The sequence below is a fragment of the Propithecus coquereli genome, unplaced genomic scaffold (assembly GCF_000956105.1).
Source record: "Propithecus coquereli isolate 6110/MARCELLA unplaced genomic scaffold, Pcoq_1.0 Scaffold14, whole genome shotgun sequence".
Classification (NCBI taxonomy): Eukaryota; Metazoa; Chordata; class Mammalia; order Primates; family Indriidae; genus Propithecus; species Propithecus coquereli.
Window position 1 is genome coordinate 11,323,123 of NW_012138302.1, and position 27,365 is coordinate 11,350,487.

General features: G+C 42.9%; 1 protein-coding gene across 4 annotated transcripts in view; it reads left to right on the top strand.

Annotated features, from left to right (window-relative positions):
• The window catches only part of DAB1 (Dab, reelin signal transducer, homolog 1 (Drosophila)), a 393,749-nt gene that overhangs the window by 310,516 nt on the left and 55,868 nt on the right, over nucleotides 1–27,365 (top strand). For 2 of the 4 annotated variants that reach the window (XM_012639390.1, XM_012639389.1), the window contains 3 exons: nucleotides 18,021–18,152; nucleotides 18,766–18,885; nucleotides 27,294–27,353. In XM_012639390.1, the coding sequence (XP_012494844.1) occupies nucleotides 18,021–18,152; nucleotides 18,766–18,885; nucleotides 27,294–27,353 (312 nt within the window). Of the gene's footprint in view, nucleotides 1–18,020; nucleotides 18,153–18,765; nucleotides 18,886–19,350; nucleotides 19,390–20,945; nucleotides 21,012–27,293; nucleotides 27,354–27,365 lie in introns of all 4 variants that reach the window. The other 2 variants (XM_012639388.1, XM_012639391.1) reach the window with 2 other exon arrangements.

Here is a 27,365-nt window from a genome sequence, read left to right on the forward strand (position 1 = left end):
TGAGGGGCGGAAGTGGGGGTCTAATCCCAGGACTTCCACTTTCTAGCTGTTTGAACTTAGGCCTGCAGTTTCACCTCTCTGAGCCTCAGTGTCCCTCTCTGTCAAATAAATGATAATAAAACCTTTCTCATTGGCTTGCAATGAGAATTAAATCTGCTCTATAAGAAAAGCATCAGGCATGTAGGAAGTACTCCAAAAACATCAACTCCTCCTCCCCAAACTGGCCGAGTCCCTTTATGTTTCCCATTGTGTCCAAATGATACGAAATTGCTTTTTGGAATTAATTTCCTGAAGTGGGGAGAGGGCATTCAGAATAAATACCCTGCGTTTTCATCCTTGTGCTTACCTGCTTGCAGGTGCAACTGGTGAGAGAAACATTCCGTTCAGCAGGGGTCTTTGTTCTGCTGCAATTAAAGGCGCCTAGCTAATCCTTCTGCTTCCCAGATGCTCTCGGAGCCGGCTATATTTTTAGCTCGTCTCTTTTATATGCCTCACTCTGAAGACATCTTATTATTCATTTCAAAACTTGACAACTCCTATCACTTTGTCCCTCATTCCATTCTGGTACACAAAGGAAGAACACATTATAGCAGTCTCAAGCCAAGTTTTGCTTCTGCTCAGTTGAGCCCAGAGCTGCAAGTGTTTATTTTGGCCATGTCCCCTCATGGTCCCCCACTGGGTGTCTGCTGTGTCACAAGGACTCACATCTTCATCTGCCTAGTATTATACAACGTGCAGTTACATATTGTGCATAGATACACTCAAGGGTGCCGCAAATGCTCCTGTGTGTACACAAACCAGCAGTCACAGTACAGTTCTGGGACAAGACTGAAAAGCATGTAGAAATAACAGAGCAAAGATAAGCATTTCTCACGTTAAGTCATTTACTCAACAAACATTCAAGCATTGACTATGCACCAGGGTGTGTGCTAAGTGAGGGGATGTATTTTGCATAAACAGAAGTTCTTGCCTCATGAGATACTTTTTGAATAACTTTGAAATAACATTTATTAAATATTTTATTCTGGGCACCATGCTAAGCATGTCACGTATGTTTATTCATATAATTCTCATAACAATTCTGTAAGGTGGAAACAGTTACTCCATTATGCAGGTGAGAAAGCACAGTCACGAAATGGGTAAGTGCCTGGAGCAGGTGTACACAGCGCGGGAGTAGAAAGGCCAGGCTTTGGCCTCTAGCTTTGGGGCCTGTGTTCTTTTTATTTTATTTTTTATCCTTTTTATTTTCAATTATTATGGGTGCATAATAGTTGTATATTTTTATAGGGTACATGTGATGTTTTCATACAGGCATGCAGTATGAATTAATCAAATCAGGATAACTGGGATATCCGTCACCTCAGGCATTTAACATTTCTTAGGGCCCGTGTTCTTAACCACTGTGCTTCACGGTCCCTGTCCACCAGCCTGCCTGCCTCAAATTGCAGGATCACAGTAATTGAGATAGAGCACAAGGCACCTAAGCCCAGGGCCTGGGCCTGGAGCTGTAGGCGGAGGTTGTTACAGCCTGTGTGGTGTCAAAGGTAAACACAGCTGGACATGAGTTAAAGTCATGCAACAGATTGTATTCACTAACAGTAGGGAAAGGAGCTGAGCTCCATTCCGATTTGTGCAGAGGTGACTGGGCATTTTAAAGGGCGAATGAGGAGGCGGGAGGGAATGGTAGGGGCTTGAACAGAGTCAGGGAAGTGAAAAATTCTAAAAAGCTGAGGGTGGGGTTGGTCCACGTGAAACCCATGTGGGTTTGCTAACTGGCACTTACCGCACTGAGGACCCCACCCTCCCAAGGAGGCTGGGAGACGGGGGCCCTGTCTCCAGGTGTTGGCTGAAACAGTGAATTCTTTTGGCAGTCCTGACTTTTCTTAGGCACTTTAAGGGGACCTGGGTTCATCCCAGGGATGTGGCCTTGATCTGTTAGAAACTCTGTTAGTGTTTGTTCACGCCTTTCTAGGCCAAGGTTGAGGCTTAGTCGAGAAGGGGGCTGAGAGGAGTCTGAGTAGAGTTTGGTCAAGGAGAGAATCTTTGTCAACAGTGCACTCTCCTTTCCACTGCTGTCTGTTGTGGTCCTTGCACCAGCTCTGCCAAGTAGGCAAGCCACTGATGTTCTCACACGGACTGGTGAACTGAAGCCCAGACAGATATACAGATAATAGGTCATTGCAAATAGGCATAGCAAGTCTTCTGAGCAAAGGAAAGTCAGAGAAGAAGAGGTTCAGGGAGCAGAGAGTTGCTGACCCAGAGGGGGATGAAACCCTTCTAGGAGTGCCAGTCCTTTAGGGGATCACCCCTGATATCTAGATAGAATCCACAAAATGACACGCACAGGCTCCCACATTGTTGGCCCTGGCCCATCTCCCCCTTAGATTGCAATGGGAAGTTGCCCTGGACAACCTCACACTGACATCTTGCCAACACCCACCCCTAGGACCCTTCGCAATTCCTTGAAGCCACCTCATTCTGCCCTGGCCGGTGCACCTGCTGCTGCCTTTGTCTTGCAATGTACTCCTCTCCCTTTCTACCTTCGGAGCTTCTCGTCTTCTGCGAATGAGCCTGAATGCCGCCTCTTCCAGCAGCCTGCCCCAGAGCGCGTGCTCCCTCCGCCGGGTCTGTGCAGCTCCACCTCTCCGAGAACTCGGCCATACCCTATTGCAGTTGGCCCCGCACCTGTTTCCTGCAGACTATCTGCTTCTAGAGAGCAGGGACTGCCTCTGGTCACAGGCTTTCCCTATGCCCTGTGCCTCCATGGCATCCAACCCCCAGTGGGCCTTCAGGGATTGTTTTCTAAAAGGACAGTGAATGAAAAAACAGAGTATTTCGCTCTGTGCCGAGAATTCTTTCTGGCCCTTTTAAATTGCTCGCAGTCACTTACATCTGTCAGACACCCGAGCTTAGCGCGCAGTCTTCAAGGTGGGGCTCCGAGACAGCATCTCGCAAACGGGGAGCCAGGGCACGGAGCAGGTCTGTGACCTCCCCAAGGTCACAGGGTAGAGAAGAAAGTGGCAGACCCAGGGAACGATGCAGACCCATCCAGCGCTGACACACATGCACACTCATCGATTTCTCCATGAAGCAGCATACAGCCTCATGCTGTGAGGTAGGAAAACACATCCAGTTGTCTCCAAAGACTGCCAATGCAGCTAACTAAACAGAGAGGCACACTGCCATCACCCCTGCCACTGCCATCACCCCATTCAGATTTTTCCATAAGACAGACCTCTGTCATCTGTTGCTAAAGAACTTTGAATGGACCTCTGTGGGTCACATATCATGGGCCACAGGAGGAGGAGTTAGGCGGTGAGGGAAGGCAGGATTCATCCTCAGTTCACAAAAATTTTGCCAGAGTGTCCCCAGACCAGACAGTCTGCAGCTTTTTTAACCCAGGGCAAAAGAGCAGTTGCCCAAGTGCAACTGCAGCCTGGCCAGGGCCCTGGACTCTCTGTTCCAGCAGGGAAATCCAAGTTCATCTGTAACCATCTGTTCGCGTGTGAACCACCCTCCCTGATACTTTAGCCGAGCGTCCCGATGGCTGTTAGAGACCTAGGACATCATTCCCATCCCCAAAGGCACCCCCAGCTGGGAGGGGCTGCTCAGCTCCCCACCCTCCAGCCTGCTCGGGAAGGCTCCACTGCAGCGGGGATTCACAGCAGAGTCAATTAGAAAGGAGCTGACAGTTTCAACCACCCCAGTTTTTTAACCTGGCCTTCAAAATCCTGCATCCCCTGGCCCCTGCCTAGCTCATCACCTTCAAAGACTGCCGCTCTCTGCCTAGCATTTTATGGTCTAATAATCCCATACTGATTGCAGTTCCCTATATAGCACGCTGTTTTATGGCCCCACGAGTCTTTGTTATCCCTCTGGATAGAGCATCTTGGTTCCCACCACTCCCACGGTCACTAATTTTTATCTAGTCAAGTCCTACAAATCTAGTCACTTCAGGCCTCCATCCATGCCCTGTTCTTACCTTTATTACAGCATGAGCACAATATTCATTTATTCACTCAACAAATCATTGCTGACCGCCACCCCCCCACCCCCCACAAGGTGTCAGACACTTATACTCGGTGCTGGGATGCAGTGGTGGGGCCAGAACCCGGCACAGGACTACTTGCTTGGCCTCCGCAGTCTAGTGGAGCAGGCAGATATTAACCAGGAAGTCATGCAGTGAAGGGTTAATTACAGATGGTGATTTTCACTAGGAAGAAAAGGAATGGGTTTCTTTGAAAGCATCACCAAAGGCACCTGACCTCCCTTCCCTCCCATAGCGTGTGAGCTCCTCAAAGGCAAGGGTCTTGCTGGCTCTGTCTTGGTATCCCTGGCACCCAGCACAGTGCCTGATGCAGATAGGCAGTTGCCCTATCACTAGTATTGAGCCCTGAGGTCAGATGAGAGCTGGGCCAGCAGCAAACAGTATATGATGCAGAAGACACCCAATGACTTAGCCAAGCTCCCTTCCATCTGCCCTCCCGTGCAGCTGTCTCTGAGTCTAGCACAGAGATGAGGATAGATTCCAGGAGGACAGAGAGCCGGGCAGAGCCTGATGATCACAGCCCTGAGGAGATGACCCGATGTCGCAAAATGGGCATGAAGCTTGGCCTCAGCGCTGAGCTTCACCACTGACTGAAAACTGCACCAGTGGCTTAACCCCGCTGAGCCTCAGTTTTCTCATCTCTAACACGAAAAGGGTAGAATTGAGAGCAAGAATTTAATTCGTATCAGTTTTGCCCTCTGAGACCTTAAGGAGAGTTGAAGGAGATGGCTACAGGGTGGTATTTGGCCCATTTTTTAAAAAGGGGAAAATTGTGTGCTAATTTCTTTTACTGACAGTTCATTTTCCAAGGCAACAGCCTAACAATCACGGGGCCAATTAGTGTAAGAGAAACAATTGATCCTTGTACTCAGAGAGCTCAGCCCACCACCTCAGTGGTTTGGTGCTGTATTTGGGGAGTGCTACACAGCACTAAATGAGAAATAATTGGATAGATGCAGCTATAAATTGCATGGCGCTGCACTACACTGCAAGCATCTGATTTAAGTAGCAAGATCTGTCTGTAATAGGAATACAAAAACGTTTCCTATTCTGCGTTAAAAAATAGAGCAAAGCTGGAAGGGACCAGTGTGCTCCCTTTTTTTTTTTTTTTTTTTTTTTTTTTTTGAGACAGTCTTGCTCTGTCACCCTGGGTAGAGTGCTGTGTCGTCATCATATTTCACTGCAACCTCAAACTCCTGGGCTCAGCCTCCCAAGTAGCTGGGACCACAGGTGTGCACCATGATGCCTGGCTAATTTTTCTATTTTTAGTAGAGATGGGATCTCACCCTTGCTCACTCTGGTCTCAAAATCTTGAGCTCAAGCAATCCTCCCACCTCAGCCTCCCAGAGTGCTAGGTTTACAGGTGCGAGCCACTATGCCTAGGCTGCTCCCTCATTTTACAGATGGGAAAATTGAGGCTCACTGGTGGGACAAGATACTAGGCAGGATTTGGTTTCCTTTGACCCTTGTCTCACCACTGTATTGTCTTGGCAATGAAAATAAAAAGATGACCGTATTAGTTTCCAGGGGCTGCTTCACCAAAGCGCCACAAACTGGGCTGCTGAAACAACAGAAATATATTCTCACAGTTCTAGAGCCTCGAAGTCCCAGATCAAGGCTTCTACAGGGATGGTTTCTTCTGAAGGCTGTGGAGGAGAATCTGTTCCATGCCTCAGCCTTAACTTCCAGGGGTTTGCTGACAATCTTTGCATTTCCTGGCTGGTGTACACATCACCATGTTCTCTGCCATCATCTTCATATGGCGTTCTCTCCGTACACGTGTCTGGGTCCAAATTTCCCTCTTTTATAAGAACACCAGTGATATTGGATTAGGGGCCCACCCTACTCCATTATGACCTCATCTTAACTAAATACACCCATAATGACTGTTTACAAATGAGGTCACTTTCTGAAGTACTGGGGTTTAGGACTTTAACATACTGGTTGGAGTATAATTCAACACGTAACCATGACAAATTTGGATAACAGAATCTTCGAGCTGGAGAGCAACTACCGTTTAGTAAGCACCCCTATGCTCCAGGCAGAACACGAAGAACTTTACCAGCATCATTTAATTCTCTCCGCAATTTAATGAAGTTATCAATGAGGATGCCAAGGTGCAAAGAAGTTAGGTGATTTGTCCAAGATGACAAAAGTAGCACGTAACAGGTCTGGATGCCAGGTGCTGACCTGTGTCTAGCCAAAATCATGTCTTTTCTCAGCACCCTTAGAAGCCAGTATTCACCATGACCACCATCTGCCAGCCACCTCATTTTATAAATCAAGGCAGAGGGACTTGGAATCCCAGCCTCCTCACTCCTGACCCAGCATTCTTTCCACTGGCTGCTTTTTGTCACGTCCCTTTTTTTTCGTAAGTTTCCATCTAGCACGTGACCAAGGCAGAGGTTAATTTCAGACTTGTTGCAACACAAAAAAGTCATTTTCCATTAAATATAATGACCTCGTTTCTGCAGTGACTGTGGCAAAACATGCTGTTTCATTTCCATTCAACCACACTCATTTACCTACTTGCTACAATAATTTTACACCATGAGCTAAAATGTAGAAATCATTGGTTATATTACTAAATACCTACCATGGTTATTAGGATCCTTCATGCAGAAAGAAACAGAAATAAAAATAAGAATTTTAGGAGAATGAAAACATGGGCCATTAAGTACATTTGAAACTGTATTCAAGTGCATAGAGGCCGCCTGGAGTCCAGAGGCAGCCATACCTGGCAGCAGTCCAAGGTCTACCTTATCAGCTGTGTGACCCAGGGCAAGTTACTTAACCCTCCTGTGTCTCCATTACCTCAACACTAAAAGCAGGGGAAGTGATATGTAAGGTTGTTGGGTGAGTGAAAGTGAGTGCTATATATGAAGAGTACCTACCACGATGCCCAACACATAGTAGGAACTCTCTGAATAGCACCCTCTTTTTTTAATATAATGAAGATAAAGTCTGAATCCTTATATATGTTTGGAGAATCTTCCAAGTTTGGGATTCTTTCTTTTTCCCAGAGATTCAGTAGTATAAATTGTTCCCCTATTTATTCAGCCTGAACTTTTAAAAATGTTGTTGAAAATAGGAAGGTACTGACTGATGTTTGTGCATGCTGGCCATGGGAATGCAAGACCGAACAAAGGAAACTGGCAGTTCTGACTGTAAGCACTTCTGAGCCCATGTGTCTTCTTAAAGATCCCTTCTGTTTTGGACGAATGGTTGACTGAGGTGGAAGTGATAAAGGCCCTTTGTCTGAGCCTACGTTCAATTAAGTCATTGGAGTGTTCAGTGTCTTGATTTCTCCTGTTCTCAGAGAAAGGCAGAGGGAGGTAGAGAAAAGAGCATGCTAAGATTTAATTTTTTGTTCCTACTTGTTGTCAGGAAAATGTTCAAACACACAGAAAATTTCAAAGGCTAATTCTAAAACTTAACCTCTTGCGATATTTGCTTTCTCTGACTCTCTAGATAGGTTAAGAGATCAATAGATAAATAGATAGGTAGATAATAAATAGCTAAAATATGTGTGCTCAAAGCTACTGGGGCTTCATTGCTTCTAGACCCTTTCAGGGAACAGTGCTCGAAATGTATTTTTTAAATCACAAGTTCATATTGATATTTCCAATTCAAATTTAACATTACAGGGTTATTTCTTAACTTTTTAAATATTTGTGTCTCATTTTTCTTTCACTGAAAATCTTGCTTTCTAATAACAACGTGTTTGCTTTATCCTAATGTATACCAAGAACAATTGCAAAGTTACAATTTCAGTATTAGCTACTACTCCCAATAGGGTAGGCACACACTTGAGTGTCAGTGAGACTTGCTGAAAGCCCAGGTCAGCCTCCTACCACCTGGGCAGGTCGCTTCTTTCTCAGCCTTTTTCCTCCTGTCTAAGATAGAGATACTAATGATTACTATTGCTCAGAAGTCTCTTGATTACAAAAGTCTTAAGCAACAAAGGGAATTGACTGATTTATATAACTACAGGGTTAAATTCCCCAGAATGGCAGGATCCAGGTTCTTACATAACATCATAGAGTTTGAAACTCCAACTCTCTGGTCTTTTCTTTTTCTGGCAACTTGACTTCCCAGTGACTTTCTTACTTAACACCCTTTGGCCACTCCAAGAGTATTATCCTGTCAGCTACAAGGAAGACCTTACCTGAGGAAACCACTCTTGGTGCTTGAACACTGAAGAATGTAGTCATTAGATTGACAACTTTAAACACAGTTGCCTGGGAAAAGATCCAAAGTGTTAAAAGCCTGCCATCTAACAGATACTCTGATAGACATGTTAAGTTAAGTGGTTGTCCTTACATCCTTGTGAAGAAGGAATCATTCCCATTTTACAGATGAGGAAACTGAGGCTCGGTGAGATAAGATAACTTGCCCATGGCCACAAAGCCACAGAAAGATTCAAATCCTTCTATTATACTACATGCCTTCTGGAAGTTGGGACAGAACAGCACAATATACAAACTATTCTCAGTGTTTAGCCAAATAAGGAGGACCCACCTCCCTTACACACATACACACACACACACACACTCCCTCCCTCTCTCTCTGTCTCTCTGTCTCTCTGTCTCTCTCTCTCTCTCTCTCTCTCTCTCTCTCTCTCTCTCTCTCTCTCTCTCTCTCTCTCTCCCCCCCCCCCCCTCCATCCCCCCACCTTTAGAGAGTCAGGATTTCATCCTACTCCTCTTAGTATCCCCAGGGCCTAGTGTATCCTAGCACTGAAGGGCTTTGGGGAACGAGTGTTAGCTGAGTGAGAGAGGACAGCTAGTCTAACCCACTACCAACTGTGCTTAGGCTGTAGCCACATCCCTGATAGTGGGACATGGAATCCAATTGAACCCAAGCATTAGGAAACTAGCACTGAAGCCAGTTTCCTTGTGTAGGGTGGTTTTTACTTCTCCTGAGCAGAAATCTGCTTCGTTGCCACTTTGGTGATTGCTAATTGATTAAGCACACCTGGCTCTACTTAGCCTGTTAGACAAATTTAAACCTAAATCACAGGTCTAGGATGCTCTCAGCTAGTTAACTAGTGTCACTCCCTATTTTTAGGCGAGAATGTCATGCACATCTTCCCAGATCTGTGTGTGTATAACATATGTTTAGAGGGCTGCTAAGAAGAAGGTGTCTTTTATAGCTGTTGTGTTGTTACAAACTTTTAAAAGGAATTAAAGAAATGTTGAGAGCAGAAAAGGACACGAGTATTTACTGAATCCCACCTTCTCATTTTAATTGCTGAGGGAAAAAAGGCTTAGAGAGGGAAACAGATATAGAGCCAGTGAGATTGGAGGAGGAGTCGGGGACAGACCTGGACCTAGGATCCTGTTGACAGATACATTCATTCAAATTATTCATTTAAAAATAAGTACTGAAAAATTCATAGAGACAGAAAGTAGAATGGCAGTTGCCAGAGGCCAGGGGGAGGGGGAAATGGGTCATTGTCATTTAACAGTACAGATAGTGGTGATGTTTGCAGAACAGTGTGAATGTGCTTAATGCCACAGAATTGAATGTTTTAAAAATGGTTAAAATGGTAAATTATATGTTATGTGTATTTTGCTACAACAATAAAAACCTGTATGTACTGGATCTTCACAATATGCCAGGCACTGTACTTGGTGCTTGGGCTGGAAAACAGTGTGGAGATTCCTCAAAGAACCAAAAGTAGACCTACCATTCAATCCAGCAATCCCACTATTGGGTATCCACCCACAGGAAAAGAAGTCATTTTATCAAAAAGACACCTGCATCCAAATGTTTATCACAGCACAATTCACAATTGCAAAGATATGTAACCAACCTAAGTGCCCATCACTTGATGAGTGAATAAAGAAAATGTGGTGTGTATATTTACACACACATACATAGACACACACATACACACGCACCATGGAGTACTACTCAGCAATAAAACGGAATGAAATAATGCCTTTTTCAGCAACTTGGATGAAACTGGAGAACATTATCCTAAGTGAAGTATCTCTGGAATAGAAAAACAAACACCACATTTTCACACTAATAAGTGGGAGCTAAATGATGAGTATACACAATCATATGGTGGTATAAAGGACATTGGAAACTAAGGGGGAGGTTGGGAGAGAGGTGAGGGACAAAAACCTACTTATCCAGTACGATGTATGCTATTCCAGTGACAGGTGCACTAAAAGCCCTGACTTCAGCATTATTCAGTTCATCCATGTAATAAAAACACTAATACCCCCTTAATATTTTAAAATAACAAATTGAAATAAAAAATAATAATGAAAATGTATGTACCATGGATCACAGTAAAAAGAAGAAAATGAGAAAAAGAAAATGTTGCTGCCTTCCTGGACGGAGCTGCCTCTAGCGGTGGAGATAGATACTGATCAACCCCTCCCTTTACACATAATGACAAACTGAGGGAGTTCCCCTGCCCCACCCCAGGAAAAGTCCAGGAAGCTGAGAGGCCTTGTGGCATGGAACCTGGTCTCTGCTGGAAAGTGAGAGAAGCTTTCAAGGAGAAGAGACATCGCTGCTGAGGTCTGATGGGGAGGAGTTGAGCTTTCTAGGCAGATGCAACAACATGTGCAAAAATTTGAGTCAGAAGGGTGGTGCATTTGAGGGACTAGAAGACAGCCCCAGTGCCTGTGGTAGAGAGGCCAGGGAGGTGGCCCGACCACACAGGGGGCTTTGTAGGCCCTGGAAAGTGTAAGGGCGGGGACTCATGTCACAGGATGAGAAAGAAGTCTCACACAAAGCTTAGAATAGTTTTAAAAAAGAAAGGTGGGAAGGGCACGATGTGAAAGAAAGAAGTGTTGGCGAGGAGGATAAGAGGTTTGGGGGGTTTACTGGGGTTAAAGAGAAGGGGAAAAAGTCATTACTACCAACTGATAGCAAAAATGGCTGTGAAGCTGCTGTGTCTGCTTTTTTTTTTTTTTCTTCTCTGTAAGGCCAGTTTATCAGGGTCCTTGAAATGTGGTCTGGCTAGAGCAGGAAGCTCACACCCGTGCTGTCTGCTTACGGCTCTTCAAGGCTGTGAAAACAGACTCTTAAAGATGTAAGGTTAGGCTTAAAGACAACAAGTCGAGCCACAGATGTTTAATCAAACAAAACAAAGGGGACGGTTGTGTTGTGAGTTCGTTCCTCTTTCTGTTTGATAGTTTATGTTTCTCTGTTAGCTAGTTTATTAACAAAGCCATCCTTTTAGCAAGGATTTTGGTTTTTATCCTAAGACCAATGGGAAGCCTTGGATATGTTTTAAGCAAATTTGCCATACTTTTTTCTCAATCCCTTCACACTGTGGTGTGACCATTAGAGCAGAGACCAGCACAAGTGGGTAAGTAGGGACTCAGGCAACTGCAGTAATCCAGGCAGGAAATGACAGCTACAGGACCTGGTGTCTTGGTGGAGATGGAGAGGAATGAACAAAGTGAAAGAGACTTGGCAGGTGACATTGACAACACTTGGTTATGGGGGCTGAGAATGAGGAAGACCAAATGGGCTCAAGGATGGCTTGCATAAATAGCTAGCGCATGCATTAAATTCAAATATGAAAGAAAAAGCATCTTATGGTTTTCTTTATTACATAAAATATTTATTGTAGCAAAAGATAGCATAAGTAAGCAAAAAGTAAGACTTCAAAAATCGCTAGTAATTTCACCACTCAAGAGGGAACCCTTGTTATATACAGATATGTATATTTTTTTCAAAAACAGGATCATATTGAACATAGTATTCTGTAATATGCTTTTCTTTACTCAGCAGGATGTTGTGAATATATTTTCATTGCAAAAAATACTTCTACAAGATGATTTTTCAGTACTGCATACTGTTTCATCTTATGGCAAAATATATTTTCTTCAACCAGGCAGCTAATGCTCAACATTTTGGACATTTATAACTCTTCACTATTCTAACAGCACTGTAGAGACTACTTTGTATCCAAGTCTTTGCCCACATCTTACATTATCTCTGGATAAATAATTAAAGAGGAATCAGGGTCATTTTATGCATATCTTAAAGGCTTTGAAACATACGGTCAACCAGCCCTCCAGAAATGTGGCTCCAAATCACATTTCCACCAATAACAAAAATACTCCTAATGACGGACACTTACCAGCTCTTACTGGGTGCCTTGCACTGTTCCAAGCACTGTACATATTCTAGTTTATTAATCTTCATAACATCACTAAATAATGATACTATTATTATTTCTGTGTTACATGTAGCAAACCTGTAGCCCAGGAAAATATCTGTCTCCCCATACTTTGGTCAACACTGAGTATTATTACTTTTTTTTTATCCTGGTGGGAGAAAATGGCATCTCATATCTACCTGGTGTATTTTATATGAATCAATATTTCCAACAACATTTTGGGTTCCGTATCATTATTCCTATTATACAAAAAGAGAAAAGAAGTCTCAGAAAGTTAGAGTGATATGCAGAGCTTAGATTTGAATTGCATTCTCTCTGGCTCCAGAATCCATATTGTTCCTCAATTATCACACTGCCTCTTCTACTAGAGACTAGGTTATTTGGAAATTTGGTCTTCTCCTTGAGTAAAACCTTCTAGAAGATTTGAGGATGCCAACCCAGGGAAGAATTCACTCTGACTTGTTTCATTTGGCATTTGATAACGGGGTGCCCGGGGGGCTGGTACAGAAGTTGCCTCCCAGCCTCATTGGCACTGCAGTACAGCAACCGCATCCAAAAATGTGCTAGAATAGAGAAAGGCCTTTATAATGAGCCTGGGCCTCCCTTTGTCTTGTGAGGCTTTAACTACTGTAATTGCTCGTGGTGTGGAGTAGTGTATTTTTCATGTATCTATTTTTGTTCTGTGTCTATCTGTTTATCTGCTTTTGTGTTTTGTTTTTTGTTAACTCACTTGAATCCTGGTGGGTATTTTTCCTGTTACTAATATTGCCTCAGGAAAGCACACAATTTCATACACACACACACACAGAGAGACACACGCAATAATAACATGCAGGCTAAATAGGGTAGAATTTATTCTTTAAAAAACCTAATGGTAGAATCTGCAGCAGATGACTTTCTAATCCATACTGTATTTAATTGGCTGTATTGAACCATACTACAAATTAAGTCTTCTCTGTAATTTATTCTGTCAGACAGTAACCCTCCAAACAATTTGATACTTCATTTAAACATTGGTAAATGGCTCATGGAAATACAAAGAAAAAAGAGATTTAATGATGATCAGATAAGAAACTCTGTGTTTGCAGAATGAATCCTATGTGAAACGGTGTGAATTAACCTGATTCATTCATTTATTGAACATCTATTGAGCACCTACCTTGTACGGCACATATCTGTAGATGGCTTGGTCCTTTCTTCCTCCCTTCCTCCACTCCTCCCTCCCTCCCTGTCTTCCCCAAACAGTATGTAGCACTCACTGTTCAAAAGGAACAGTATTAGGAGCTGGGGTAGGATCAAGAAGAACCAGATGTGAGTCTTACTCTGAAGGGTCTAACATTCCCAGAGTGGAGAGAAAACATGTACATAGATGTTCCCCACAATGTCCTGTTCTCGAGACCTATACGGCTTTGCATGCTCAGTTCTTTCTGCCTAGAATTCCCTTTCCCCTTTATTTTCTGGGGTCTTCCCATTTATCCTTCGAGACTCAGTTCAAGGTCACCTCCTTTGTCAAGTCTGCCCTGATGCCCTTCCTCCATTCCTGCCCCGAGCCTGTGCGATGCACTATACACACCTTTAATAGAAAGCTTGTTGTATTTTATCATTATTATTAGTTCCTTTGTCTGTCTGTTTTATGAGATTGTGAGCTTCTTCAGGAAAGGGCTGCATTTTAATCATCTGTGTAGCAGTAGCACATGGCAGGAGATCTGAGCATAATAGGCACTCAGTAAACGTGTGCTGTGAATAACTGGATGAATGGATAAGGGAGGAACAAAAGTAAGTGCAAAGCATCCTATGTAGAAGGACAGATATGGTGCAGTGGGATCTGGGGGTGGGAAGTGTTACTAAGGGAGATGGGGTGTCAGGGAAGGTCCCTTGGATGGGCAAGATGCTGGAGCTGTGCCTTGAGAGTTAACGAAGTGCAGGTCAGGGAGTCCGCAGAGAAAGCCATGTGAGCATATCCACAATGAAAAGAAGAGTTCAGAATGGGAGGAATAAATGAAGTAAATGAAGCTATGGCAAAGAGATGGGGGGTTCCTGAAGGCTGTACTTTTAAGACCAAATACATGCTTTGATGTTGGCAGTACTTTAATATCTAGACTAAGTTTCGCCAAGACAATAACTGTTTTCCAAAGGAAATGTGGAAGAGGGGCGACCAGCATTTGCCTTTCCCCCACCCCCTCCTCCCACACTATCCCAGTATTCTCTAGTGGTTCTCACTGCCACCTCCAGAACAACCCGTGATGCCACAGAAACATTCCCGGGATGTAGCGGCCCCATCCCCATGACCAAGGGCCTCACCTCATCCTTCTGGCCTTGACTGATCAACAGACACCAAGACAGCCAGTTCCCGAGAGTAAATGTCCGGGTCTTGCTGCCTTGACCTTTGTCTTTGAAATCCCTGTAGCTGGCCTTTATCCCAAACCTTCCGATTTACAACTCTCCCTGACCTCAGATACTTGCTAGAATTCAGAATATTCTCAGCTCTGTCCCTTACCCTTCTCTTGCCTTCCTAATCCCAGCTCATCAGGGGGTCGTCTTTGTTGTTGGGCTAGGGAGCCAGAAGTCTAAGGAAAGGAGACCTTGATTTTGCATAATCTTGCTTCCTTTCTTCAGTGCTTTGTTATCCTTAGTAGGAAAGACAGGGCCTGGGTTTAGTACTGGTCCTGCTGGTACAGTCTCTGGCCTCAGCTCTTTCATAAATGAACTCAGAGCTGTACTATGTGATTTATATATAGTATATAGTTATATATATATATATAGATATATATATATAGTTTAAGGTCCCTCGTGGCTCCAACTGTCTTTGGTTGTGCTGATAAAATCTACTTGAAGACATGGGCAATTTTGAGGCTCAGTGAACAAGTATTTGCATGATGCTCCAGGTTGCTAAAATGAATGTGATAATACAACTGTGGGATTAGCAGAATTCTAATGTATTTGTATTTCTAAGCATCTATATTATGTCTTCATGGTTGAGCTCGGAGAAAGTGGAGACATATCCCCTCAATGACTGTTAGTTTCCAAACGAATGAGCTACTTTCAGAGCAATCCTTTTTAACATGTCATAAAACTAACTGTGGGAAAGGATAATGTTACAAATATCTTTAAGCACTTCACGCACGCACACACACAGCTACACTTTGCGAGGCAATGGCAGGTATCATCAGGTGTTAAAAATGTTTTGATTTTAAAACACTTAATGAGGATTCCCAGATAAATTAAAACATCTCCATCTGCTGTCTTGCATGGTAGGTGATATTTTACCATTGCACAATCATCTCCAAATCTAATTCCACAAGGAAGACTTCTAATCGCAGTTTAATTTTAGAGCAATATTCTACTTGGCAATCAATAAGGCACTGTCGTCAAACTTTGATTTAATAGGAGACGTGGATGACATTCTCCACATTATGCAGAGAGAGAAATATTTTCAGGAAAGGGAAAGAAGGGGAAGAACATCTTTGTCTCCCATTTTCCCCTTGCTGCACACCATTCTAGCACACAAAAGCCTATAAATCAATGTCCCCGTGTTGTGTGAATATAAATCTCATCAATTTTACATCATTAACACCATGAAAAAGCTACTGCTCTTTGAGCAGCTACTGCTCTTTCCTCCGCTAGCTAAATATGTCCTCCTAGTCAAACAAAAATGAGTAGGTTCTGATTATTTTACTAACAAACACTTCCTTCTTCACCAACTTTATTTGTGTCAAATCCATTAGAATTATACAGTCATCTTTTTGCCACTTGAGGGACCAGGATGACTGGGCATTGACACCACCCTGCACCCATGATGCCCAGGATGACTGGCCCAATGGACAAGGGTGTGAAGACAAAGGAAGAGTTCTAAGAGTAAGCTGAGAGGTTAGCACATGGTCAGACCCTAGAGGGTTAAGGAGAGGCAGAATATTCTACTGCAGCAAATGATTCCTAAGGTCAGAAGCCTGGAAAGATTGCAATGGGCTGAGAATATTTTGGATATTCTGGAGATATTTTGGAAAGTCAGTGGTCTAGAACTAAGGTGATGGCTAGAGGCCCACTATTCCTGGAGGCTGGTTTTGTAGTAGGAGGTCCTAATGTCTTAAAAGATATGGGGGACAGAAGGGGAGCTTAGAGAATATCTACTCCAGTGGTTTCCAGTGTTTTCATAACCAACTTCCCCTGTGTTACATTTCTTCCTCTCTCCATGGACTCAGTCATGGAGATTTTGTCCACCAAATAAACAGTATTTATAATCATTCGTTTTCCTATTTGGACTATTTAAACCATAACTCATTGTCAGTAAGAGAATATACTCAAATATGAGCTAAAGAATATAAAAACACTAACCTGATATAATTCCCAATAAACTTGCCATTTTCATTTGCAAGCATAATAAATATGCAGACTTATTAGGAATAATTATAGATTTCTGTTTAGCTTTTTGAGATTTTGAAAATTGCTTGAAGCTTCTTTTTATTACCTTTAGTGACCCCTATAGATCCAGGGCTTTGGATTGGGCTAAGAACCATTGATCTGATACTGCCTCCCATTTACTAGAGGAATGAATTTAGGTGCAGAGAGGTAGGTATAGTAGGCGCCTTGTGTTTACACAGTGGCTAGAATTCAAACTTCCTGATACCCGGTATGACGAAAAGGCCCCTTATGAGGACTTTGAGCATACCATAAACACCCAGATGCATATATACGCCTTTACAGAGTACTGTTGAATGAGGATTTGCTTTAAGTAGGTTTAGTATAGGAAAATAACCATAAAGATCACTATCACCTAATAGGATGATGAACATTATTTATTGAAGCTCAGATAATAAAGGCAAAAAGGTGAATTTTAAAAGGTTTTCAAATTACTGACCATCAATCTCAATTTACTATAGTTCAACGATTGTGGGCCAGGCATAGTGCAAGGTGCTAGGATGACAGAGATGAGGAAGACAGAGGCTGGTGGAAAAGACAGACAAGATGTCATACAAATCTATCGGAGAGGGAAGGCCCACAAAATGGGGAAGCCCAGGGAGCGCTATGCGAGGAATCCATCAGGAGTTTCAGTATCACTGGAGACTAATGTTCTGTGAAAACATGAAAGTGGGAGGAATTATTTCTGCAGGGAGAGGGAAGGAAAGGCTTGTTCAGGGGAAGTTTCACAGAGGTGGTGCTATTTCAAATGGCCATTGAAAGAGAAATAGGATTTGGCCAAGTGGATAAAAGAGTTGACTTTGAAGACAGAGGGACCAACCCATGAAAAGCCTCAGAGATAGGTGAGGCCCCACCTCTACCCCCAAATGGTGACTTCAGGCAAAAGAGAGAAAGGCATTTGTTCCCTGACACACTCTATTACCATGTGCTGGAAAAGTGTTGTCACCATGTAACTCTATTGTTCTGTGAATCTTAATGATACCCCCTGGAATTGTGCAGTGTACACCCTTCACCACAGCACACAGAAGCCCTGGTATGTAAATGTATTAAATATCAATCCAAAAGTTGGACTACGTCCTGTCGTGGGAAAAAAAAAAATGGAACAGAAGCCTACCACTGAATTAAACTGACTAGCTCCCGCAGGCTGAATGCAGCTACCACCACAGATGCTCATTCAGCGTATGAACAGTCCCGTGTTTCTCTGTGGTCACGGCATTAAGACCATGGAGGGAAGCCTCCATTTCTCAGGGGCAAGCGCAGCTTTTTTTCCTTCCATCTGGACCAAGCAGCTTTTCCAAAGCCCTTCGGGCCTGTTCACACGTAGCTGAAACACGTCTCTTATTGATCAACAGCTTGAAGGGAAAGTCCCCTGAAATATGCTCTTCCTTTTGTCTCTGATAGGCCCTTCAGCACCATCATGCTGTTCACGAAATCTCCTACATTGCAAAGGACATCACAGATCACCGGGCCTTTGGATACGTTTGTGGGAAGGAAGGGAATCACAGATTTGTGGCCATCAAGACAGCCCAGGCAGTAAGTATCCCTGTCCAAGGGAGGGCACCTCTGCTTGTAACAGTGGGGGACAGCACAGTGGCTCTGTTGGTCTTCGAAGCCCCCTTCTGACATATGACCAAGCTGTGGCTCAGGTTCCCATCTAGAAAAGAAAAACAGCCTCGGAGCAGGGAAACACGCTCACACTACCCATCCAGTTTTTTTTTCTTTTTCTAATGGGTACTTCCTAATGACTAATTATTTTCCTTTCTGATTAAGCTGGATGGAGGCACAGTATACAAATAAGTTTCCTTGTGCTCATAGCCTCATTTAAAAAGAAAATAAGAGGAAACAAATAGCTGTTTTGCATAAGGCCTGCCCTAATTTTATTGTATTCGAAATCACTAATAAATAAAAGCAATGCCTTTTATGCTTATGATTATTATGAATTTGCAAATATAATTAGTTGAAGAAATGAACTTTAGCCCAGATGCAATTTGCTAAACCAATATAAACAAGGTGGAATTAATTAAGAATGGAATGCTTTCAGTTTAATAGAAAAAGGAAGGGCTGCGGGTTGTAGCCGCAAAAACAAAAATCGGTTCTTGCTCAGCACCGTTCCCTTATTAATGTGTTTTATCACCTTTCACTCCAGGCTGAACCTGTTATTCTGGACTTGAGAGATCTCTTTCAACTCATTTATGAATTGAAGCAAAGAGAAGAATTAGAAAAAAAGGCACAAAAGGATAAGCAGTGTGAACAAGCTGTGTACCAGGTATACCTATGAATTTATCCTCATACTGGAGAAGATTGGGGGCTTCAAGTAAGCAGATGTGAAAACTGATGGTCAGGGCTTCTCTTTCTGCCGCCAAGTAGAAATAAACAAAGATGAAAGGTTCCTGTGTAAATTACAGGCACCCAAAGCAAGCCATTGGAAATGATCTCTTATTCTCTGAAACTCTTGACATGCTAAAGAAAGTGAAATCTTTAATTCAGAGGAAGGTTTCAGGGGAGGAGGACTAAAGATGTACACAGTTGCTTTTGCTGTTGCTAACAGTGGGGGTTGGGGGAGGGGCGGCTACAAGGGTTTTGGCTTTTCTGTGTTTTCTACCTTAATGACTCACCAGCCTCTTCCGCGCAGGGCTGGTTTCTTGACTGTCCTGTAATTTCTGAATGCAGTCTCACATCTCTTCCTTTATGTCCTCTGCTTTTCACCCTCCCTCCCCTCACTCTGCGATAGACAATTTTGGAAGAGGATGTTGAAGATCCTGTGTACCAGGTAATTTCCGAAACTAGTCGGGGTTGTAGGTCCAGGCGTGGCGAGGCCTGTGGCACAGCCATTTTGTCAGAAACCGGGAAATCCACGAACTGCAGAACCCAGGGAGGGACCAGGATTATTTCTGAGGGCGAGGGGGCCAGCCTCTCCAGCAGCGAATTTCCATAAAGACTCACAGAAGTTTGGCCGGCGTCGGCATCACAGGATTCACAGATGCACGTCTCCCTTCCTGCCCCTGCCTCAGCCCCTCCACGATCTGTAAAAGTTTGATCCGAGAGCTGAATGTTTTCAAGAGTCTCTTGAATATTCCGAGTTCATTAGAGAGAGTATGAATAATGAGGTTGGCATCTACGAGTTAAGAGCCAGAGGTAGGGACTGACATTTTGGTAACATTTGAGCACAAACCCAAAGGATGGTTTGTAAGCTTGAGAAAGGCTATGAGAAGTCTCTCTGACCCCCAGTGGGCCAGCCTGACCCTCAGATTACCTGGATCATGCCAGAGGCTGCTGTGGGAAAGGCAAGAGTGATCCCAGAGACATCTTTGCCTGTAGCTTTCCCTGGACTCTCTTCAAAGTCTGCAGCCCAGGGGTGGGTAAAGAGATGACCTCTCTTGGGTTCAAGTATGTGCTCTGTTCAAACAGAGATGCAGTAAAAAGGAGAGAAGGAAGCCCCAAAAAACTGACTTCTTGAACACAAAAGAAAACCTCAAATTTATATGTCTAACCAGGATGCATAAGTATTATTAATATATATGTGTGTATCACATATGCATTTTATATTAATGCATATTTTCACATAGAAAGCTGGTACTGCTATGTTGAAAGTAAAATAATATAAATAACTTGAAGTAGAAGAAATATCTACCATACATGGCAAACAAAAGTCAAAGATGCATTTAAGACATGTCCTTGCTTTGGAACGCTAAGGGGTCAAGATTTGTTTATATTTAATAATATGAGCTTCAGCCCCTGGCTAACTGGCTTGCAGAGAAAAGTGTCCTTTTGAAATGTCCCAGACCTTTCTAGTCTAACACATGCACATGGAAAAATTGATTTTCAGTATGTAAAAGTGAGAATGTAAAATAAGGTGGTAGTTATGGGATGAAGAATTTGGGGGCTTCTGAGTGCTTCAGAGTTAGTTTAGGATCTTGAGCTTTAGGGAGCAGAGGGAGAAAGTCAGCTATAACCCACAGTGCACAAAGTTTGGGATCCCAGGCACTCGCACGAGATAGCACTCTCACTCAGTAATACCAGCAGATTCAGACATTACTGAGACAGAAAACCATTGAATGAAGAATTTATATCTCCAGAAGGATCTGCAGGGGCCTGATGCGATCACTGCTAAAGGACTGACCAGCAGACCTTTGCAGTTTTCCTTAGAAAAGGCAGGAATGTGCAAGGCACATTTTTATTTCAGTAACCCAGTTGTGTCTTTAAGGCATTTTCTCTTGTGCCTGTTTCTTAAATGCTCACTGTGATTTGTATCTTAAATTCCAAATGCTTTTTTTTCCTCTTTCTTTTTCACCTCTGACCTTTCCTTTCTGGCCGCTCCTGCAATAGTACATTGTGTTTGAGGCTGGACACGAGCCAATCCGTGATCCCGAAACGGAAGAAAACATTTATCAGGTATAAAATTGCTTGCCTCTCTTCCCGTTGCACCACTACCAGTAAAATGCATAAAGGCACTGATGGGTCTGAAGAACCAAGGGGGCTTTGGTCATCCCTGGCTTGTTAAAATACCTTCCAGTGAACTGGCTTCTGGTTCTCCTGTAATTTACCAGTAGTTTCCATACCTTGTTGTTGAAATGTTTAATGGACAGTTGGATACCGTATTTTCCTTTTGAATGGATCTTAACTCTTTCTAAGTAGAAGCAAAAATCAAACATTCCATTTTACTAAAGTAATACATTGGAAAGTTATTGTCTAGCATACAATAGGGTCCTTCATTCCTCAAAAGAATGTGCTCATCACATTTTTTTAAAAAGCCAACTCCACTACTAAAAATAAAGTACAGATTCAAAAATGCTATGTGAAAACAACTTTGGGAATATTAACAATAAAAGAAAGTACAGCTAAAGGTTTTGTCCCTCCTAAGGGAAAAATAAATTAATTTTCTTATAAGTCTATATGAAGAATACTGAACATCCTTTTTAACTCAGGTAATTCTCACAAATGTGCTACACAGTAAGTATTTTGATACCATTTTTACAAGGGAAAACTGAGACTCAGGGAAGTTGAGTGACTTCTTCAGGGTTGTACAACTATTTGGAGCCAAAATTCAAACACAGGCTCCAGCAGCTTCTACCATGGTTTCTCATTAAGCATTGAGTAATCGCAGCATTGTAGCCCATCAAATAAATATGGCGACCTGCAGTTTTTCTCTCATTAGAAGTCTAGTCCTAATCTGAAATGTAAGCATTATGGGAGAAGGAAAAACTTTAATGTATTGAATTTACATGATTTTAATTTTCTTAATTTGTTTTAGTTGTGTGGTCTGTTATACTGCGTTGGGCATGTATTACTTGTGTAATAAAAGTAAAACATACTTTCAATTTCTATCAAATGCATTGAATGCTAAATGACCAAAATATAATGTTAATTCTATCAATAACTTGGTTTAAACCAGCCTCGTGGAATAATAATCTAAATATTTCTCTCTACTGGATCCATCTGGATTCTATTCAAATGTGAGGTTGTGCTTTGAGGCTTTGTTTAAAGTCATCGCTTACAAAGTATCTTTAAAAAGAAAAGTTGCTTTTGTCCCCAGTGTCAGATTTTAAAGTATGTACAACCTTGCTGTGTCTGAATATGAGGCCAAAGGAACCATTAACCAGTCATCCTAGGAAGAGAAAGCACCTTTTAAATAAAAGGAAGCTTTGCAATATTACAGGTTTCTGAATCCAGAGTTAGCTAAAGTTGGCAGAGCTCCCTTTGAGCCCCGTGGGACTGCGGTGGGGGAGGAGGAGAGGGGGAAGGGAGGCATCCTAGTGCACTAGAAAGAACTGGTTTAGGCTGGTGGAGAGAGCTGGGTTGTAGTTCTGGCTCCCTCACCAAGCTGTGTGGTAGTGGGCAAGGCACTCACCCTCTCTGAGATTCAGTTTCCCCAGTTATAAAACAGGGGAATAATTTCTTCCTAACGTACATGTCGTGAGAATGAAACAAGCTCATGTGTAGAATGTAAAGAGGCATCATCCGGAGTCTCAGAACGTAGAGTCTGGCCATGTGGATTCAGGATCATAACCCAAGACCAGCTCAGCCATTACCTCAACTTAACCAACTTCCGTTTTCTCTCTGGGCCTCATTTGTAAAATGAACAAGTAAGACTCAAGAATCTTTCAGCCTCTTTTCAGCTCTTTGCAGCTAGTGCCTTAGCACAGGACTGATTCTTGAGAGAAGCATGTTGGCTTGCTTTGCGGGCAACAAGACTCCGAAATGGGGGCGTGTGCGTGCATGCATGTGTGCGCATGCGCTGGTTGTGGGCTGGCTCTGTGAATGGGGTTTGCATCCAATATCTTACTATCTCTCACAGCAGCCCCATCGGCTTGAATCATTATTCCCACCTTACAGATAAGGAGAGTGAGGCTCACAGAGATAAGGTTATCTTGCCCAGGGTCACAGAGCTGGCAAGAAGTAGGACCCTACCTCTGTAAATAAATAAATAAATCCTGAGGCTCTTCTCGGCTCAGAGTTCCCTGATTCTGAGTTTCCCAATTAGATTCTGTGCCCGTTTCAAGTCGCTATCTAAAAATCACACTCGTTTTAACAGGTCTGACCTCAGGATCTTCCCGTCTGTCCATCATTAACAGGAAGCTGCCATTTAAGGGAATGAATATTTTATTGGCTTCCATTGGAAAGGCCTCTCTGGTCATTTTCTTCCCCTGCATTGCCAGTCTGCTGGGGCTCAATTTACTTAATAAGAGATAAGCCCTTGGGCCTAAAGATAAGGCTGGGCTTTTAAGGAGCTGCTATTAGGAGCCTCATTCTTTTTTTTTTTTTCTTTTTAAGGGCCTACCTGTGTTCCATAGCTATTTCTCCTGAGTGGTTTGCAATGTTTGTCAGACTTTGGCTTGACCCGGGTGGTATCAGCTTTTATCCGCTGCCTTGTTTTTTGGAATGAGGCAAATAGATCTGGTGAAGTACATAATTTTTGTATCTCAATGTCCTGGGCGATAAAATGGGGATAATCTATTCTCTGCTCCTAGACGTGCTGTGAAAATGTGAAGCGTGTAGGAGAGCAGGTGGTCCATAGTAGGTTCTGTATAAAAGTGAGTTTCCTTTACTTCCTCGTGTCATCAATTTCAGATGCTGTTTAAGACGTCTTATGCTGACGTTTTAACTGAAGCAGAATATAACTTGCCTACCCCATCTTGTTAGAGAGCCTAAGAAATCTTCAAGCTCACTTCACTTTCCTATTTCTAACTCCAGCATAAGGGAGGCAGAGCCTCTTGAGTAAATTGAACCTCTTTTCGGGAATCAGTAGTCTCACTTTCCCAACTGCATTAATAATAATAATTAGCTTTCGCTTTGCATGCCTTAGAAAAAGCGATCGGCTGTCTTTTTAAAACAACACAGAGTCTACAGTATAAAGTGTTTTTATACATCACTTAATTGTGACCCTTCCAGTAATGCGGTGAGATAGGAAGAACAGCTACGATGTCTGTCGTTTTAAACATAAGAAAATCAAGTTCCCTAAATTGAAGTGCTGAGTCAGAGGTCAGACCCTCTGATCCTAAATCTAGTGTTCTTTAATACCTTAACAAGCTTCTTACAGAAACAAGATTTTGGCTTTCTAAGTGGGCATTTTCCAACTTCATTCAAAGATTATCGTTAAGCACTCAACACGTGTCAAGTATCATTAGTTTAAAATGATAAGTCACCAGAACTATGTCACCCAACACACCCTTGAACTGCCTCTCCACACTGTTAATTAGCATGGTGCTGAAATAGAAGTTTCTTCTGTATGTACAGTACTGAATGTATAGCTTTTAGAGTAATTTAACATCTAGTAGCGTGCTCATTCAAAAAGTAATTATTAAATATTTATAGAGCACCTCACATGTGCCCCAGACATGGGAATGTAATAGTGACAGTGGCGTGGCCCCCACCCTCAGGAGTTTATAGACCACCCCCTAGATGCTCAGGACTTCCAGATGAGGAAACTGAGGTTCAGAGAGTAAAGTGACGTCTCTCAGTCACAGCCTGTAGCAGAGCCAAGATTAGGAACCAGTCTTCTGGTTCCTTTTGGAAACTTTTCTCTCTTTCCAACATTGTGTTACTGAAATGGTCTGTTTAGATGGAGTGAACCAGCTAGGCAGAGATGAGCGTCAGGACCACAGACCTTTGCACTCATGCAGTGAATGTTTGATGACTAGACATTCTTTTGTTTCACCAATATTTACAGATGGGTGCACAATGATACTAAAATACCCACCATGCCCTCAGCAAACTTACAGAGCTGTGGGACTCCAGACTTGAATGTGGTACAGTCACTCCCACGATAAGACAAAGCACATTTCAATTCTGTTTAAGAAGACCGATTTTTCCATCTCCCCCAGTAAAACAAGGAGCTCTGTTAAATCAGGGGCCATATCCAGCTTGTTCACCATCACTGTCCCAGAAAAAGCACGGCGCAAGGTACATAACAGGTACTTAGTAACTTATATTTTTTAATGAAAGGATGCATCGAAGGTTACTAGAACACAGAGGAAGGCTCCAAACCAGACTTAAAGAGTCGGGCAAGGCATCCAAGAAGATGTCCCAGCTGAGATAAATCTTAACGGACAAACAGGCAGGTTGATATCTCACCCATGGGAGAGCCCGGCAGAAAAGCGTTTTCAATTACGCACAGTTTAGGTTTATCCATTCCAGCACTCCTCCTGCGTTTGCGGGGATAATTGAGGCAGCTGCGGTTCAACTGTGCTAAGTGCCCGTAGTGAGCAGTGAATTACGGGGAACAGAATGCTCTCTTCATTTTGCTCAGTAAAGGGTGAGCTAGTAAAAACAAAAGTGAGCGCTGGTAATTTATTGGCCCTCATTACGAAGGACTCTGTCGGCATTCTCAGATTCCTTTTAGATGGAGCTTGGTTATCAGGAGCAAAGAAATGACATTCTTCACTGGCTACCTGCACACTGAGGCTTGCAAGAGCAACTCACGGTGCTGTTTTCTGCAAGAGTGTGCCTGAGCTTCTGGGAATATAGGATGTGATGGCAAAAGGGCACACCTGAAACAGCTCTCTGTATAGTGTAGCAGTCAAATGACAAATGGCAAACTATCCAGGGCTCAAATTTGTGACTTTCCCACTCACTCCAAGACCCTCTCCAAGCTTCATTTTCCTCCTCTGCAACATGAGGACAATTGTAGTTCTTACCTGTTAGGCCTGTCCTGGGGATTGCATGAGAATGTATGTAAAACACAAATGTTTAGAACAAAGCCTGGCACATAGAAAGTACCCGGTCTAGGTTAGCTTATGCTGTTAATGATAAATGTCTTGGTCCGTAGCCAGAAAGAGCTAAGTTTGAACCTGATCACTTACCAGCTTTGAAGCTCTGGGCAAAGTCTCTAACATCTCTGAGTCTCACTTTCTACTATGTAAAGGGGAGAGCCAGGAACAACTTCTTAGTATTATTATAAGCATGTTAAGTTAAGCAAGAGTGAAAATGACAAAGGAACCCAAAGGATATACTCAAATTCTTACTTTTCCTAGAAGAATGGTATGGTTAGTTGCTCCAAACCTAACATGTACCTTTTCTTTTTCTTTATTATTCCCAACGTTCCTCTACGGTACATTTACCCAGCAGACATTTACTCAGTGCCTACAGAGTGTTAGGCACTGTGCCTGCTCTTAAGGAGCTCCCAATCTGATGGAGAGAAAGACATGTCATCAGACTGTTATAAAACCACTGCTGGCTGGTCCCTGCAGTGGAGGTGTGAGCTAAGCCGTGACAGTGCTGGGGAAGGAACAGCTAAGGAGTGCGTCCAATCTAGAATATTTCAGTGCAAAGCCTTTGGTTGACTCATTAGAAAAGTACTCAATGTAGCTACTATGGTTAGTATCATAAAATGTGTTCATATACATATTTACATAATGTATCAGTGACTAAAAAGTTATTATTCGAGCACATTACAGTATTGTACCTAATAGTTTTTGTTTATCTAATATCCATTTTCTCATTCGATTCTCACTGTAACCCAAGTAAGAGGCAGAGCTGATACTAGTCAAGCCTGGAGGAGCTGAGTGACCTGCTCAGGGTGTTACAGTTAGCACACACGTGGCCCAGGAAGACCATGTGGATGAGTAAGGGAAGGAGGAAAGTGCAAATAAAAGCAACCAAGACCCAGAGCCTAGCCCCATGCTTTCCATGCCACTGTGGGCCCGATTCCTGAATGAAAGCCTTTGGTAATTATCAGATGGCTTATGCATGATCCCAACAGAAGCCATGCTTTGTACTAGGATCTTGACATTTGCTATATTTTAAATAGCCTGAATCTCAGACTTAGCATTGAGCAGTTTAAGCTCAGCTACAAACTGTTTTTAATCACTTTGGGCAAAGCATGGCACCTCCCTGGGCCTCATCTTTTCTTTAGTGAAATGAGGATTATTTTTTTCACCACACAATCCCCGAAGTCTCTGCAGCTTTCCATTTTGTGACTCTGGGAGGAGCTCAATGACAGAGAGCCCCTGTAAACATTTGTTAAGTGATGCCCAACCCCTCTCCTCATCCAATTGTCCTAAGGGAAGAAGCCTGGCCAGATGCTTTCAGAGTTAGAGCAGGTATGTCCCTGTGGATGTGTCTCAGGGTCCATTCTCACATACACTTAGCCAGCTTGGAGTTGAAGTCTGGTTGGTCTGTTCTTTAAAAGTGGCACACCAGAGTGTTTTGACGGTGCTGAATCTGATTTTTCCATAGGTTCCTACCAGCCAAAAGAAGGAAGGTGTTTATGATGTGCCAAAAAGTCAACCTGTAAGTGTAAGTACATCT